Source organism: Indicator indicator, unplaced genomic scaffold (assembly GCF_027791375.1).
Source record: "Indicator indicator isolate 239-I01 unplaced genomic scaffold, UM_Iind_1.1 iindUn_scaffold_121, whole genome shotgun sequence".
Classification (NCBI taxonomy): domain Eukaryota; kingdom Metazoa; phylum Chordata; class Aves; order Piciformes; family Indicatoridae; genus Indicator; species Indicator indicator.
In genome coordinates this window covers 78,549-95,875 of record NW_026539228.1, presented here as the reverse complement: position 1 = coordinate 95,875, position 17,327 = coordinate 78,549, and the positions used below count along the sequence as shown (strand labels likewise).

Below are 17,327 nucleotides of genomic sequence, written 5' to 3'. Positions count from 1 at the left end.
CAGCCTGGCCCGCCCGAGCGACAGCGTGGAGGCTGGCGGGGGGGCTCCGTGCGGGCAGCGCCGGCAGATGAACGTTTTGGAGCTGGTGACGTCTGCTCTGGCATCGCTGAGGGAGGAAAACAGGCAGCAGAGCCAGAGGCCAGCCCTGCAGAGCTGAGCAGGCTCCCGGCCGGCTCGGGCACCGTGCCCACCATGCCCCCCCCGGGCCGGCCGGTGGGGCCGCAAGGGGCCGGGGGGCTCCGTTGAGCCCCCAGCCATGGGGCCGTGGCGGTGGCCGTTGCTCTGGTGCTTGCAGACGGTACTCATCCTTGTGGGGGGCCAGCGCCCACAGGAGAGACCCCCCCGGCTGGCAGGATGGTCCTCAGCATCCTCCTCCTCCTCCTGGATGCCCACGGCAGAGCCAGGAGCATCGAGGGACCCCGAGGGCTCGGCGGCAGCGATGCTTTTCCTGCAGACGGGCGATACGCAGCGGCTGGCCCGGGCCAACTGCAGCCGGGGGGTCGTGGCGGGGGCAGCCGGTGCCAGTCCCCCCGCAACGCTGCGTGCCACCCTCCGTGCCGCCCCCGAGGCGCTGGCACACGCTGCCAACTTCCTCAACATGCTCTTCCAGACCAACGACATCCGAGAAGCCAGCGTGGCCGAGGACGTGGAGTGGTACCAGGCGCTGGTCCGCAGCCTGGCAGAGGGGCACCCGTGGGTGTACCGGGCGGTGCTCGCCCTCGATGCCCACCCGCTGGCTGCCAAGCCTCGCTTGATGCTGCAAGCCACCAAAGGGGACGAGGAGATCCTGCTGCAGGACGTCTCGGCTGCCGCCCCCGGCTTGGGCAACCTCAGCTGGGACAACGAATGGTTCAACTCCTTCAAGTCCCAGCGGACCCCCCAGCTCCGCAAGCGCCTGCTCAGCAACGACCTGAGCAGCATGGACACCCCGAAGTGGCAGCGGGGGGACAGCTACGTGGGGGAGCCGGGCCACGTGCGGTGGTCCCCACCCTTCCTCCAGTGCCAGGACGGCAAGTTCCTGCCCGCCTGGATGGTCACCCTCTCCTCTGCCTTCTATGGGCTCAAGCCAGACCTCAGCCCTGAGTTCAAGTAAGTGGCACCCGGAGGGGGGTGGGGGTGTAAGAGAGGGCTAGGGGGTGCCCCGTGTGGATACTGGGGAAGGTGGGGGGTGAAGGTGCAGGCAGCGTGGGGCAGGGTGTGTGCCAGCCCTCCTGGTACCCTCCTGGCACTCTGCCTGCATCCCCGTGCTCGTGGGTGTTTGCACGTCCACAGGCACCCAGCTGACCCCTGGCCCCCCTCACGGTTGTCGCTGTGCTGCCCACCTTGGGCTGCCACCCCCTCCCCAGAGCCCCCCACCGCAGCTGGGCTGGGGTCTCTTCTGGGAGCTGGGGGCTTGTCACTGGGCTGGTGGGTTCCTGCTGCACCCCAGCACCCCCTGTGTTTGGAGCCGTGATGGGAGCCGCTGGGTTTGGGACTGGAGAGGGGACGTGGTCCCGATTCCAAGGGGGAAGCCCTGCCCCCCTCGGAGCACCCAGGGAGGAGGGTCGGTGCCAGGGGGTGAAGGGCAGCACTCAGGAGCCACCCCAGCAGCTCCCAGTTCCCAGCTGCTTGCATGAAAGCAAAATTCACACCCAGCAGCTGCTGCCCCTGCCCTTGGCCACCCCCCGCTCACCCTCCAGCCTGCCCCCGACACGGTTTCAAGGCGGGCACGTCCCTGACTGGAGGGGTCTGGGGGACGTTGCTGACCCCTCACATCACCCCACTAGCACCAGCAGTGCCCTAATGGCAGTGCCCCTGTCCCAGTGGGGCACTGCCACGCCGGGGAATGGGGGGAGGAGGGACACAGGGTAGGCACAGAGAAGCCCCCCGGGGGCTGTCCCTCTGCGCAGGGGCGTCGTGAGGGTGGACATCGAGCTGCGGGATGTGGCCATCGACCAGTGCAGCACTGGGCCAGGCTGGTTTGCAGACACTCATCGCTGTGACCTCAACAGCACCCAGGTATCAGCGCCCGCCACCCCCAGTTTGGGGTAACCCCGCTCCAAAGTGTCCCTTCTCGTCGTGTGTCTGTGTGTCCCCCCCGCTCCCGCCCCCTTCCCAGCCAGCCTGTCCCTGGCTGTGTGTCCGTCCCTGCAGGCTGAGCTTTATCCCCTCCCGCTCGATCCATCTGCTGGCTTCAGCTGCTTTGGGCGCTGCAGCCCAGGGCTTTATTGTGCAAATCTTCCTTTGCCCACGGCGAGCGACCCAGTGGCTCCCTGCCCGGGCACCCCAGGGACAAGCAGGGCTTGGGGGGAGCTGCCAACCTATGGCTGAAACTGCCCTGACCAGCAGCCCCCCAAATCCCTTCAGTGGTGCCCAAGTGGGTAGTGCCTGTGTGTGTTTCAGTGCTTGGCACCCCCAACCCCCTCTGTGCCCATCTGGGTGATACCAGCAGCACCCCCAACCCCCTCTGGTTGTGCCCATCTGGGTGATACCAGCAGCACCCCCAACCCTCTCTGTGCCCAGCTGGGTGCTACCAGCAGCACCCCCAACCCCCTCTGGTTGTGCCCATCTGGGTGATACCAGCAGCACCCCCAACCCCCTCTGGTTGTGCCTAGTTAGGTGATACCAGCAGCACCCCCAACCCTCTCTGTGCCCAGCTGGGTGATGCCAGCAGCACCCCCAACCCCCTCTGTGCCCATCTGGGTGATACCAGCAGCACCCCCAACCCTCTCTGTGCCCAGCTGGGTGATGCCAGCAGCACCCCCAACCCCCTCTGGTTGTGCCCATCTGGGTGATACCAGCAGCACCCCCAACCCCCTCTGGTTGTGCCTAGTTAGGTGATACCAGCAGCACCCCAACCCTCTCTGTGCCCAGCTGGGTGATGCCAGCAGCACCCCCAACCCCCTCTGTGCCCATCTGGGTGATACCAGCAGCACCCCCAACCCTCTCTGTGCCCAGCTGGGTGATGCCAGCAGCACCCCCAACCCCCTCTGGTTGTGCCCATCTGGGTGCTACCAGCATCATCCCCAGCCCCCTCTGGTTGTGCCCAACTGGGCGATGCCCGTCTGTGTTTCACTTGGCACAACCCTGGCACCCCTCCTCCATCCCTCTGTGAACTGGGCTGCCACCCCAAAAGCTATGCCAGAGAGGGAAAGGCATCACCAGCTTCTCTTTCCTCCCTGCTGGGCGATGCCCTCTGGAGGGCTGGGCTCTGCCCCTGGGCACCTCTCCAGCAAACAACAATAGGCAGAAAAGCTGCCAGTCCCCAGCAGGATGCAGCCAGGGGGGGATTAGGGCAGGATTAGTGCCCTGGGCTGCATTAGGTCTCCATTTAGGCTTTAGGGAGGGATTTGGGGGGGTGGGCAAGCTTTGGCTTTTAGCTCTTAAATATTTAACCACTGCTGGCTGCTGGGGGCGGGGGGAGAGGATGGAGAGGGGTCAGGTAGCCACAAACTGGGGGATGCTGGAGCCTCCCAGGTGCAAAGGAGAAGGGTTGTGGGGCTTGGGGGGGAGGATGTGGGGTGCAGGATGAGTTCCCTTCCATGGGTCTCAGCTTGTCCCCTTCAGTGTGTCCCCCAGGAGAGTCGTGGATTTGTCCTTGGGAGGTACCTGTGCCGCTGCAAGCCAGGATTCTACAGGGCTGGTGGAGTGCCCAGCGGTGCCCGGGCAGGTGGGTGCTGTGCCCACCCCTTGGAGGTCCCCATTTCACCCAGTGGCACGGACTGGAGGGGGTTTGGGGAAGCTCCAGCAGTGCCCAGGCAGGTGGGTGCTGTGCCCACCCCTTGGGGGTCCCCATTTCACCCAGTGGCACGGACTGGAGGGGGTTTGGGGAAGCTCCAGCAGTGCCCAGGCAGGTGGGTGCTGTGCCCACCCCTTGGGGGTCCCCATTTCACCCAGTGGCACGGACTGGAGGGGGTTTGGGGCATCTCCCGCAGGTGCCCTGGGCGAGGAAGGTGCCACCAAGCCCGGGCTGTCATTTCACTTGGCCACCTCTCTGTCCCCAGGCGCAGCAGGGACGGATGGGGGGGCCCGGCTGGCATGCCAGCCCTGTCGCCAGGGATGTGCCACCTGTGAGGATGATGCCCCCTGCCTGATCCAGGAGGACCGGGCACTGCGGGCAGCCGTGCTGTCGTGCCAGGCGTGCTGCATGCTGGCCGTGTTCCTCAGCATGCTCATCTCCTACCACTACCGGCGCAGCAAGGCAAGGCACCCGCCCTGTCCCCTCCCCCCGTGTCCCCTCCCCTCTGTGTCCCCTCCCCTAAACCCCACGGTCCTTGGGGGGCTCTCGGGAGGATGCCACAGCTTGGCACGCTCAGGGGCATCTCCCTGCCCTGGCTCCATCCCCTCCGGGCACCAACCAAGCCTCCTGGCTGCACCCTGACACCTCTGTCCCTGCAGAGGATCCGGACGTCGGGAGTTGTCCTCCTGGAGACCATCCTCTTTGGCTCCCTCCTCCTCTACTTCCCGGTGAGTATCCCACCTGGAAAACTTTGGGATGGGGTTTAGGAACGTTGGCAGCCTGACATCGAGCTGGCCCCAAGCAGGGCACGGGCACAGCTCTGCCTAATTGTTAATTTTGCTGGCGCTGCCCCTGGCATCTGCAGCATGAAACTTTCTGGGGAAACCAAATCCCTTTTCTCCTGCTGGCCACGGGAATTAATCCCCTCCCAAATCCCTGCTCCCTCCTGCTGGAGCTGCAGCAACTCTGCAGCCAAGGGGGAAGGGCAGCAAGGGGGCTGGCCCAAACCTTGGAGGGAGGCTGCCTCTGTACTGCTAAGGCCACACCTGGAGTGTGCTGGGCTCAGATCTGGGACCCTCACTCCAAGAAGAAGTGCCCAGGGAGGTGGTGGAGTCCCCAGCCCTGGAGGTGTTCAAGCAACCTGTGGCCGTGGCACCTGGGGACGTGGCTTGGTGGCCATGGTGGTGTTGGGTTGATGGTTGGACTCTATCTTGCAAGGCTTTTCCAACCAGACCAGCCCTGAGATCCCACTGAGGGGCTGGAGTGGGTCCAGGGAAGGGCAACGAAGCTGGGGAAGGGGCTGGAGAAGAGGAGCTCTAAGGTGCTCGAGTCCAACCAATGCTCCTGTGCTTCATAAATTCATAGAATGGGTTGGGTTGGAAGGGAGCTTCAAGATCAGCCAGCTCCAACCCCCTGCCATGAGCAGGGACACCTCCCACCAGCACAGGTTGCTCAAGGCCTCATCCAGCCTGGCCCTGAACACCTCCAGGGAGGAGGCAGCCACAGCCTCCCTGGGCAACCTGTGCCAGGCTCTCCCCACCCTCACTGCCAAGAATTTCTTCCCCATCTCCAGTCTCAGTCTCCCCTTTTCCAGCTCCAAGCCATTCTCCCTCATCCTCTCACTCCCAGCCCTTGTCACAAGTCCCTCCCCAGCTCTCCTGGAGCCCCTTCAGGTCCTGGGAAGCTGCTCTAAGATCTCCCTGGAGCCTTCTCCTCTCCAGCCTGAACATCCCCAACTCTCAGCCTGTCCCCACAGGGGAGATTCTCCAGCTGGAAAGCCTCTGGGGTGGGAGGGGTCGGTTTCTGAGCTTCCAGCCTTTCCCAACCCCTTTGGAAAAGCAGGATCCAGCCCCATGCCACCTCTGGTTTCTCTGTTCCCCTCACCCCCCCCAGGTCTTCATCCTCTACTTCAAGCCCAGCACCTTCCGCTGCATCCTGCTGCGCTGGGTGCGGATGTTGGGCTTCGCCATCGTCTATGGCACCATCACCCTCAAGCTCTACAGGTAGCCAGGATGAGGGCTGGGCTGGGCTGGGGGAGGTGCTGGGTGCTTGGCAACCCCCTCCTCCCCCAAACACCCAGGAGGAGCTGGGGGCTCACCCCTCCACCCCCTGGCAGGGTGCTGAAGGTGTTCCTGTCCCGCACGGCCCAGCGGGTGCCCTACGTGTCGAGCGAGAGGGTGCTGAAGATGCTGGGCCTGATCCTGCTCCTGGTGCTGTGGTTCCTGGCGGCCTGGACCATTGGGATGCTGGAGAACCTCGACAAGAACCTCCCCCTGGTGGTCCGTAGCCAGACCAGCAGGGGGCTTCACTTCTACATCTGCAGCCATGACCACTGGGACTACATGATGGTGATCGGTGAGACCACCACCTGGGCTGGCCTCGGACCACTGCCCCACGACCCCAGCCCATAAATGCAGCCTCTGGGATCTCATTTCCTTGCCCATTGAATCTGCCCAGAGCCTGCCAGCAGGGCTGGGGTTGCCCAAGCTGCCTCCCACCCTCTCCTCAGAGCATCTCCAGGGCTCATCCCAGGCAATCCCAAGCACACATCCAGGCTGGGGGATGGGGAGCAGCCCTGCAGAGAAGGACTTGGGGGTGCTGGTGGATGGGGAGGTTGGCATGAGCCAGCCACATGGCCTGGCAGCCCAAAAAGCCACCTGTGCCCTGGGCTGCATCCAAGGCAGTGTAGTCAAGGGAGGAGATTCTGCCCCTCTGCCCTGCTGAGACCCCTCCTGCAGCACTGCAGCCAGCTCTGGAGCCCCCACAAGGACATGGAACTGTTGGAGAGGGTCCAGAGGAGGGCCATGAAGACGACCAGAGGGCTGGAGAGCCTTGGGTCTGTTCAGCCTGGAGAAGAGAAGGCTCCAGGCAGACCTCAGAGCAGCCTTGCAGTACCTGAAGGGGCTCCAGGAGAGCTGGGGAGGGACTTTGGGCAAGGGCTGGGAGCGAAGGGATTGAAACTGGAGCAGGGGAGATTGAGATTGCACATCAGGAGGAAATTCTTGGCTCTGAGGGTGGTGAGACACTGGCACAGGTTGCCCAGAGAAGTGGTGGTGTTTCAGAGCAGGCTGGATGAGGCCTTGAGCACCCTGGGCTGGTGGGAGGGGTCCCTGCCCATGGCTGACTTTTAAGGTCCCTTCCAACCCAACCCATTCTGGGCTTCTGTGGCTCCCCCTGGCACAGTCACCCAGCCCTTGGGGTGGATCCTGGTGGCCTTTGTGCAGGTTGTGCTGGGGGCTACTTTGCCCCAGCCCCAGCTCCCCCCACACCCCCTGCTGCTGGCAGCAAGGCTGAAGCTGCTGAGCTGGCTGCAGGCTGCGAGGCAAGCAGGTGCCAGCGGGCAGCAGCACCCAGCCCCCAGAGCTCAGCACCCCTCAGTGCCACCCAGGAGAAGACCCTGAGGGCAGCAGGGTGGTGGGGCTGGGTGCTCAGCAAGTGCTCCCCTGCTCTCTCCTGCAGCTGAGATGCTGTTCCTGCTGTGGGGCAGCTTCCTCTGCTATGCCACCCGGGCCGTGCCCTCTGCCTTCCACGAGCCTCGCTACCTGGGCATCGCCTTGCACAACGAGCTCATGGTCTCTGCCACCTTCCACGTGGTCAGGTAGGGTGGTGCTGCCCTGCCCTGCCCTGCCCTGCTCAGACCTCACCTGCACTGCTGTGCCCAGCCCCCAGCACAAGGACATGGACCTGATGGGAGTGGCCATGAAGATGACCATGGAGCAGCTCTGCTCTGGGGACAGGCAGAGGGAGCTGGGGTTGCTCAGCCTGCAGAGGAGAAGGCTCCAGGGAGACCTTAGAGCAGCCTGCCAGGACCTGAAGGGGGCTACAAGAAGGCTCCAGAGGGAGCTGTTCCCAAAGGCCTGCAGGGGCAGGGGCAGGACCAGGGGCAATGGTTTGAAATGAGAGCAGAGCAGATGGAGATTGGATGTGAGGAACAAGTTCTGCACCAGGAGGGTGCTTGGAACACTCCTCAGGTTGCCCAGGGAAGGGGTTGGGGTCCCATCCTTGGAGGTATTCAAAGTCAGGCTGGACAAGGCTCTGAGCAACCTGATCTAGTGGAGGACGTCCCTGCAGGGGGGTTGGACAGGATGAGCTTTGGAAGTCCCTTCCCACCCAAACCGTTCTAGGATTCTAAGGTCTGGGAACTGAGATGCCCATCCCTGGCAAATCCCTGAAGCCAGCAGGCTCCAGGAGTGGGTCTCCCTGGGCAAGGTGGAGGCTGTGGGGTCTGGAGGTGGGGATGGGGCTGTAGGTGTCTCAGCAGGACCTGGTGCTGCCCTTGTCACCTCTTCCAGGTTCATCATGGTCCCCTCCCTGCACCCTGACTGGACTCTGCTGCTCTTCTTTGCTCACACCCATGGCACCATCACCATGACCCTGGCACTGCTCTTCATCCCCAAGGTAATGCTGGGCCCAGGGATCCTCGGGGAGGGGGGGCTGGGGCTCAGTGGAGCTTCTGGGGTCCCTCAGGGAGGTGAAGATGAGGATCCCTGGAACTTCTGGGACCCCTTGGAGAGATGGGGCTGGGGCTCCCTGGCATTTCAGGGACTCCTTAGGCAAAGAAGGCTGGGGGTCCCTGGTGTTCCTGGGACCTCAGGAAGATGGGACTGGGATTCCCTGGGGGCTGGGTTTCCCTCGTGTTCCTGGAAGCCCTCAGGAAGATGGGACTGGGATTCCATGGGGGCTGGGGGTCCCTTGTGTTTCTGGACCTCAGGAAGATGGGACTGGGGTTCCCTGGAGACTGGGGTTCCCTGGTGTTCCTGGGACCTCTCTGGGAGATGGGGCTGGGATTCCCTGGGGGCTGGGGCCCCGCGGTGCTCCTGGAAGCCCTCCGGAAGATGGGACTGGGATTCCCTGGGGGCTGGGATCCCTGGTGCTCCTGGAAGCCCTCCGGAAGATGGGACTGGGATTCCCTGGGGGCTGGGATCCCTGGTGCTCCTGGAAGCCCTCCGGAAGATGGGACTGGGATTCCCTGGGGGCTGGGGCCCCCTGGTGCTCCTGGAAGCCCTCCGGAAGATGGGACTGGGATTCCATGGGGGCTGGGGCCCCCTGGTGCTCCTGGAAGCCCTCCGGAAGATGGGACTGGGATTCCCTGGGGGCTGGCTTTCGCTGGGGGCTGGGTTTCGCTGGCGCCCCTGAGTGCTCCCCCCTCTGCCCACCCCAGCTGCTGCACGCCGGCTCGCCGCTGCGGGAGGAGATCGCGGCCGAGGTGTACGAGGACGAGCTGGACGTGGGGCGCTCGGGCTCCTGCCTGACCAGCAGCATGGCCTCTGCCTGGAGCGAGCACAGCCTCGACCCCGATGACATCCGGGTGGGTGGCACACTCAGGACCTTCTTTTGACGCTAGCTGTGCAGAGTAAGAAGTGCCTTCTGCCATCCTTCTCCTGCTGCAAAGCTAAGAGGGGGGCTGTGGGGTGGAAGGAAAAAAGGAAAGGGGGGGTGCAGGGTGAAGCATCACCAGCTCGGGGGGGAGGGAAGCTTGCCCTGGGTGGGAGGGGTGGGCAGTGAGTGTGGGCACCTGGGGACACACCTGGATGTGAAGAAGCAGAGAATTGGGTTGGAAAAACTCTTCCAAGGTCACCAAATCCAGCCAGCAACCCAGCACCACCCTGGCCACCAAACCATGGTCCCAGGAGCCATGGCCACAGGTTTCTTGGACACCTCCAGGGATGGAGACTCCACTACCTACCTCCCTGGGCAGCCTGTTCCAATCCCTGACCACTCTTGCAGCAAAGAAATTGTTCCTCATGTCCACCCTAAGCTTCCCCTGGCACAATTTCAGGCCATTTCCTCTCATCCTATCACTTGTTCCCCAGGAGCAGAGCCCAACCCTCACTCACCCTAATCTCCTCTCAGGGAGCTGTAGAGGGCAATGAGGTCTCCCTCAGCCTCCTCTTCTCCAGGCTGAACACCCCCAGCTCCTCAGCTGCTCCTCCCCAGCCCTGTTCTCCAGACCCTTCCCCACCTTTGTTGCCCCTTCCTAGCTCCACTCCAGCCCCTCGATGTCCTTCTCCCAGCGAGGGCCCCAAAACTGACCCCAGCACTCAAGGTGCATCCTCCCCCAGTGCCCAATCCCTGCCCTGCTCCTGCTGCCCACACCAATGGCCACAGAATGGATCGGGTTGGAAAGGACCATCCAGCTCCAACCCACCTGCCACAGCCAGGGACCCTTTGCTCTGAGGATCCTGCAGGGGCGTCGTGGGCTGGCGCCGGCCGCAGCCCCTCCATGACTTGCTCTCCTCTCTCCCCTCTCTCCGCCGTGTCCCCTGGCACGCAGGAGGAGCTGAAGAAGCTTTACCTGCAGCTGGAGGTGCACAAGGCCAGGAGGATGGCAACCAACAACCCTCACCTGGCCAAGAGGCGCAGCTCCCGGCGCAGCCTCCTCCGCTCCCTCTCCCGCCGCGGGGCTGAGCCGCCGGAGGTCCTCCCTCGTCGGAGCAGCGGCGGCGGCGGTGGTGGTGGTGGTGCTGCTGGGGAGCGGCTGAGCAGCCTGGCACGCCGCAGCTCCTCAGCCAAACGCCTCCCTGATGCCACCGGTGCCACCCTGAGGATGAGGGACGAAGGCTCCCGGCACCGCGCCGCAGCCCTGCGCAAGTCCCCCAGCGCCGAGGGTGCCAGGAGGGAGCCCCGCGCGGGGTCACTCAACAGCCCTGAGCGTCTGGAGAGGAAGACGATGGTGGTGACGCCCTCAGAGCCCTCTGACAGCGAGTCCCTCGATGCTGCCCCGCTCGTCTGCAAGTCAGCCAGTGCCCACAACCTGGCAGGACCCGGGCAGCTCCCCCTGCCCCGCGCTGCCCCCCTGCAGAAGTCACTCAGCGCCGGGGCGCAGGACGAGGCTCGGCTGGCTGCCACCTGGGACCACCGATGGCACCCAGCCCTGGCACATGGACCCCCCAAGGCAGCTGGGGTGCCCCCAGCTGGCTCCAGCCCCACTGAGAGGAGCCCCCAGCAGGACAAGACCCCCCTGGGCGATGCCAAGGCGCAGAAGCGAGTCACCTACGCTCCCATCAAGAGCATCAGCGTCGACAGCTCCCACCCCCCCGGGAGGGTGAGGGTGGCAGTGAAGAGGACCCCACCGCCCCCTCCCGTCCGTTACCAGAGCCTGGGGCAGCGTGCCACGGCAGCCACCCGCAGCCTGGAGACGGCAGAGCCGCCCCCAGCCCCCCTGGCACAGGCAGGAGAGCCCCAGGGAACGGCAGGGGAGGAGGAAGTGGGGGGCACTGCCCCCTCGGCAGGGAAGGGCAGGCTGCTGCCTGCAGCATCCATCCCGGCACAGGTCTGCCCCTGGGAGCTGGTCCAGGAGGAGATCTTGAACCAGAAGCAGAGAGCTGCTGAGGCAGCAGACTTGGGGACCCCTGGGGACAGAGAGCCCACCCCCAAACCGTCCTTCCAGAAGACTTCCCTGAGGAGCCTGGGACTTGCCATCAAAGCCTTCAACCGCTCCAGGGGGAAAAGCATCCTGGGAGGGAAGAGGGGGCAGGAGGGGGGCAGCAGGAGGGAGAGGCTCAGCCTGGCAGAGACATCAGACCCTGAGGGGAGCAGCCGAGACCCCACCCCCAAAAGCCCCGAGTGGAGCAGGCAGAGGCCCAGCAGCGAGCCCACTGCCCCCCCGCGGCAGGGGGACACAGCCCCCTGCCAGCACAACAACAACGCTGCCACCAGCTGGGGAGCTGAGGCCCGGGGGGACAGAGGGGCAGAGGGACAGAGGGACAGCCCAGCCCTGGGCACGGGTGATGAGGAGAAACTGGCAGAGGAGCCCAGCACACCCCAGGGGGCTGCAGATGGTGGTGGGGCCCTGGAGCCACCCTTAGAGGTGCACATTGGCCCACCCAGAGAGGGAGCTGAAGGTCCTCACAAAACCCTGGAGGGGGCCAGCAGGGAGCAGGCACAGACACAGTGCCAGGAAGGTGCTGAGGCTCCCGTGGCAGAGCCAGGGGAGGAAGCTCCTGCAGCCACCCTCGGGCTGGTTGCACCGAAGGAAGTGGTGGCAGGGCCGGAAGAAGGGCTCAGGGTGACCACTGGGTCCATCCATCCCCAGGACCACGCAGAGGTGGAGCAGCCACATGCAAAAGCCACTGCAGGCAGCCTCCACTCATCCTCAGGAGGTGCTGAGGAGCCAGGGGCTGAGGTTTGTCCCCAGGGAGCCCCAAGTGTCCCAGCTGGGAGGGGAGCTCTGCTGCGGCAGCAGGCGATTGCCTCCCGGGAGGATGCTGAGGTCCCACCAGGCAGGGAGAGCCCAGCCAAGGTGCTGGAGAAGGGGGGGAGCCAACCCCAGCTCCTTGGTCCCAGGAGGACCAGCTGGAGCATCAAGAAGGTCCCACCAAGGAGCCAGAGCGTGGATGTGACCCCAGGTCCCATGGGGAAAACCAGCAGGGAGGCAGAGGGAGGTGCTGGGGAAGTCCGGGCAGATGCCAGGATTAGAGTGGAAACCTGCCCCTGGGAGGAGAGCAGGGATGAGAGATGGGGGGCAGGCAGAGCTCCAGGGGACCTTGGCAGTGAGGGTGTCCCCCGTGGCCCTGGGGAAGAGCTGGGGGCAGAGAAACCACCAGCAGAAAGCCCAAAGGTGCTGCAAGCAGCCTCAGAGCAAGCAGAGAGAGTGGAGGACAGGAGGGCTGAGGTTTGTCCATGGGAGGCTGGGGAAGGGGCAAGGAGCAGCAGAGCAGAAATCTGCCCCTGGGACACGGAGGAGGCTCAGGTGGAGCAGGAGAGGCTGGAAGGAGAGAGGAGGCAGCAGGTCAGGAACATCAGAGCAAAATCTGGGGGTGTGCTGAGAGCTCAGGAGAGTGGGAGCAGGGGGAGCACCAGCAGCGCTGAAACACCCCCAAAAGCTGCTCCCAAAAGCTCTGGACCCCCCCTGAAACCTGCTCCCAAAAGCTCTCAGCTGCCAGGAGTGCCCTCAAGGAGCCTGCTGACCACACTGGCTTCTGTTTGCCCCTGGGAGGTGGCAGGAGCTGCTGGTGCTGCACAGGTCTGCCCTGGGGAAGGGAAGTTGGGTGATGGTGACATTTCCCGAGGGAAAAACGGGATTCCCCTGCAGGAAGCATCCCTGGGGGGCACAGGAAAGATGGATCCAGCTGCAGAGATGGGGAGCAGCCAGAGGGGATCCCCTCAGCCCATGGATGGGGGGGAGCAGCCCAGCACAGGGCCTGCAGCAGAGCACTCAGCTCTGCCCAAACCATCCCCTAAGGGAGCAGGAGCTGTGGTCAGCAAGAAGCTCAACATTTGTCCCTGGGAGCTGGAGGATGAGGCACGGTCTGGAGCAGGGATCTGCCCCTGGGAAGAGCCTGCAGCTCCCCTGGGAAAGGAGAGACTGAGTCAGCACACACCTGGCACTGCCAAAGGGGCGAAGAAAGCAGGATCTGGAGAAGCTGAGGATGGCAGAGCCAAGTCCAAGAAATCCCAGAGTGTGGAGAGGAGAAAGGCTGAGGTCTGCCCCTGGGAGAGCTCAGACAGGGAGCAGTCCCCACCACAGCCTCCTGCCAGGAGCCCAACACTGCCCAAAGCACCTTCCAAGAAATCCCAGAGCGGGGACAGTCTGAAGGCTGAGGTCTGTCCTTGGGAAGCTCCAGAGGTAGAACCCACTCAGAGAGCAGAGATCTGCCCCTGGGAGAGTACAGACAGAGAGCAGCCACCAGAAAAACCTCCTGCCAGGAGCCCAGTGCTGCCCAAAGCACCTTCCAAGAAATCCCAGAGTGGAGACAGCCTCAAGGCTGAGGTCTGTCCATGGGAGGCTCCAGAGGTGGAACACACTCAGAAAGCAGAGATCTGCCCCTGGGAGAGCACAGATGTGGAGCAGGCACCAGAGAAACCTCACAGCAGGAGCTCAGTGCTGCCCAAAGCACCTTCCAAGAAATCCCAGAGCAGGGACAGCATGAAGGCTGAGGTCTGTCCTTGGGAGGCTCCAGAGGTGGAACCCACTCAGAAAGCAGAGATCTGCCCCTGGGAAAGCACAGATGTGGAGCAGTCCCCACCACAACCTCCTGCCAGGAACTCAGTGCTGCCCAAAGCACCTTCCAAGAAGTCCCAGAGTGGAGACAGCCTCAAGGCTGAGGTCTGTCCTTGGGAGGCTCCAGAGGTGGAATCCACTCAGAGAGCAGAGATCTGCCCCTGGGAGGTGGCTGCTCCACCACCAGGCAAAGAGAATCCAAGACAGGCCAAGGATGCTGTGTCCATGGTGAGCAGAAGGCCTTCTGCAGGTGAAGGTCTCCAGAGAGGGACTGCAGACAGCACAGCTGGGGGGAAGGAGGCAGCAAGCAGTGGCCCTGAGTCCATCTGCCCTTGGGAGAGCAGAGACATAGAGAGCTCCTCCACAGGGCATGGAGCCAGGAGCACAGAGCTGCTGAGAGCCTCCAGCAGGAAACCAGAGAGCAGTGGGACCATGAAGGCTGAGGTCTGTCCTTGGGAAGCTCCAGAGGTGGAACACACTCAGAAAGCAGAGATCTGCCCCTGGGAGAGCACAGATGTGGAGCAGGCACCAGAGAAACCTCACAGCAGGAGCTCAGTGCTGCCCAAAGCACCTTCCAAGAAATCCCAGAGCAGGGACAGCCTCAAGGCTGAGGTCTGTCCTTGGGAGCCTCCAGAGGTGGAATCCACTCAGAAAGCAGAGATCTGCCCCTGGGAAAGCACAGATGTGGAGCAGTCCCCACCACAACCTCCTGCCAGGAACTCAGTGCTGCCCAAAGCACCTTCCAAGAAATCCCAGAGTGGGGACAGCCTCAAGGCTGAGGTCTGTCCATGGGAGGCTCCAGAGGTGGAATCCACTCAGAAAGCAGAAATTTGCCCCTGGGAGAGCACAGACAGGGAGCAGCCACCAGAAAAACTTCACAGCAGGAGCCCAGTGCTGCCCAAAGCACCTTCCAAGAAGTCCCAGAGTGGAGACAGCCTCAAGGCTGAGGTCTGTCCTTGGGAAGCTCCAGAGGTGGAATCCACTCAGAGAGCAGAGATCTGCCCCTGGGAGAGCTCAGATGTGGAGCAGCCACCAGAAAAACCTCCTGCCAGGAGCTCAGTGCTGCCCAAAGCACCTTCCAAGAAGTCCCAGAGTGGAGACAGCCTCAAGGCTGAGGTCTGTCCATGGGAGGCTCCAGAGGCTGGAGCTGGTGGGAAAGCAGAGATCTGCCCCTGGGAAGCAGCAGAGCTCAGCAGCCTGGAGCAGGAGAGCTCCCACCCAGCTGTGCACACAGCTGGAGCTGGCAGAGCAGCTCCCCTGGGGCTGGCAAAGTCAGAGCTGCTGGCAGGAGCCAGCTCCACCTCTGCACCAATCCTGCTGAAGAAATCCAAGGGCAGGCCCAGCAGTGAGGCTGAGCACAAGCCCCTGTGCCGCATCTCGGGGGGCACCCAGCACCCATGGGGTGCCAGGGCAGCCCCACAGCCTGGCAGAGCCAGCTTGGACCCCACCACAGGCAGCAGCCCCGGGCCAGGCTCCAGCATGGGCAAGGTTTGCCCCTGGGAGGCAGAAGAGGCTCCACCAGCACCTGGTGATGCCAGCACCGATGCCAGCAGAGCCTCTGAGGTGTGCCCATGGGAGCTGGAGAGCCTGGATCCCACCCAAGGATGCCAGCAGGGTACAGCCAGGGTGAGCCCCCAGGATGGAGGCAGGGCTGGGGGTGAACCCAAACCTGAGGTCTGCCCCTGGGACCATGAGTAGCTCCCTCCTGAGCACCAGCTGGGTGCAGACAGGGTGGGCATCAACAGCAAGCCTTGAGCAGCCTGGGGAGGGACACAAGGGTCCACCAAGGGCATGGCCAGGCTGCCAGCAGGCTCCAGTGGTGCCCATCACCCAGCCAGGCCTGGGGACCAACCCAGCAAGGGGACAGTTGGCATCTCCTGCCTTCACTGAAGCACTCAAACCAGGGGACAGATGCCACCTGCCACTTCCCCTGGCCCAGCCCAGTGCCCAGGGGGCACCTGACTGTGTCACAGCCACCCCCCGGGGGGCTTGAGATGTTCACCACCAAGTCCTCTCCTGCCACATGGTGCCTCCAGCACTACCAGGGGCACCTTGCCTGGCACCCCAGGATCCACCACCTCCTCCAGCTGGGTCCTGGAGCAAGGGAAGAGGCAAAGGGATGCAGGCAGGGAGGGAATTGGCTCTCAGAGGTCCTGCAGCCCAGCTGAGGTGGCCTCAGAGCTGCTGTCACCCCCCCTTGGAGGTGGCTTCTGTCACCCCCACTTGGAGGTGGCTTCTGTCACCCCCACTTGGAGGTGGCTTCTGTCACTCCCCCTTGGAGGTGGCTTCTGTCACCCCCCCCTTGGAGGTGGCTCCTGCAAGCAGTGCTGGGACCAGGCAGGTTCTGAAGCCTGAGTTGCTTCCCCCCTCCCCATTTTTGCTTCCTTGGCCCAAGGTCCTTGATGTGTAACTGCCCTCTGAAGTCACCAGGCTGGTGCCAGCTCCTCCCCAGGCAGCAAGCAGCAAACCCTTCTGCTCAGCTCTGCTGCAGTGCCACCCCCAGCCCAGAGCTGCCCTCTGCCCCTGCCCACCACCACCTCTGTTCCACCACTTGACCTCAGCTGGGCTAAAGCAACCTGCAGGCTGCTCCAGAGCTCCTCATCCAGAGAGGCTGAGGTGGGGGAATGCTGCTGCTGCCCTCCTCTGCCCCTCTCCAGCACTGCCACCTTCCACCCCCTGCAGCAGCTCAGCTCTGAAGGTCTTGGTCTCCACCAAATTCTCAGAGCTCTTTGTTCTTAACTCCTCTTCGTTCCCCACGTCCAGACAGGTCCAGGACTCTCCTTTCCCACCCCAGGAGAAGGCTTTTTGGCCATCCCCATCCCTCCCCTGGCACTTGCAAGCCTTCACTTTCACAGCCCACTGGATGCCTTTGCTCACCACACACCTCCTCTGCTCTCTGTCTTCTCCAGACTCCTTCCTTTTGGGGGGCAGAGATGCAAACAGACAGAAGATGCTGAGCTGGTAGAGGCACTGCCACCCCCAGGGCATCAGACAAGGCTTTGCCATGGCTCCAGCCAAGCCACCCCCCCAAAAGGCTCAAGGCCACACTTTGGGGAGGGTCATGGCATGGTTTTGGTTGGAAAAGACCTTCCAGATCAAGTCCAACCAGGGCACCACCAACCCATGGCCCTCAGCACCACATCTCCACAGCTTTGAAACCCCCCTCCAGGGATGGGAGCTCCACCACTGCCCTGGGCAGCCTGGGCCAGGGCTTGGCAACCCTTTTGGGGTAGAAATTGTTCCTCATGATCAACCTAAACCTGTCCTGGGGCAAGCTGGGGCCTCAGGGTCACAAAAGGAAAGAGCAAAGCCTCCAGGACTCCCCAGAGCTGTTCCTCTGCTCCACCCAAACGGGAGCAAAGCAAACCAGAGACAGCAGAGGTGAAGGTTTTGCTTCCCCCTCTGATCCCCACAGGGGGCTGAGGGCTCAGGACCCTTCCTGCCCCTCCCTTTGTCCTTCCCTTCCCCTCTCCTTGGGAAGAGGCTTTGCTGTCCTATGCTGTTGGTGGTCTCCAGTGCTGAGCACCTGAAGAGCATCCAGTGGTGTGAGGCAAGTGTCCAGAGAGGAATAAAAATGTTCTCTACAAAGCACAAAGAGTGGCTTGGTCTGAGGGGAGGGGGAGAGGTGCCCAAGGAAGAGGACAAACAGTGAGTGGTGAGGCTGAG

The 17,327-nt window shown here is 63.4% G+C and overlaps 1 protein-coding gene across 1 annotated transcript; it reads left to right on the top strand.

Moving 5' to 3' along the window:
* Positions 1 to 256: 256 nt before the first annotated feature.
* LOC128980344 (probable G-protein coupled receptor 179) lies at positions 257 to 17,084 on the top strand. The gene is made up of 12 exons (XM_054398812.1): positions 257 to 1,089; positions 1,890 to 1,998; positions 3,547 to 3,622; positions 3,915 to 4,180; positions 4,378 to 4,446; positions 5,612 to 5,721; positions 5,835 to 6,073; positions 7,178 to 7,316; positions 8,011 to 8,116; positions 8,880 to 9,026; positions 9,993 to 11,169; positions 17,077 to 17,084. The coding sequence occupies exons 1-12, from the start codon at positions 257 to 259 to the stop codon at positions 17,082 to 17,084; spliced, it is 3,279 nt and encodes a 1,092-aa protein (XP_054254787.1).
* The last annotated feature ends 243 nt before the right edge of the window (positions 17,085 to 17,327 follow it).

What these genes read in the sequence shown, in the direction of transcription:
- LOC128980344 (XM_054398812.1), top strand. Translation starts at nt 257, where the DNA reads ATGGGGCCGTGGCGGTGGCCGTTGCTCTGGTGCTTGCAGACGGTACTC. An exon ending in ATCACCCTCAAGCTCTACAG is followed by an intron (nt 5,722 to 5,834) that starts GTAGCCAGGATG and finishes ACCCCCTGGCAG; the next exon opens with GGTGCTGAAGGTGTTCCTGT. An exon ending in TCGACCCCGATGACATCCGG is followed by an intron (nt 9,027 to 9,992) that starts GTGGGTGGCACA and finishes CCTGGCACGCAG; the next exon opens with GAGGAGCTGAAGAAGCTTTA.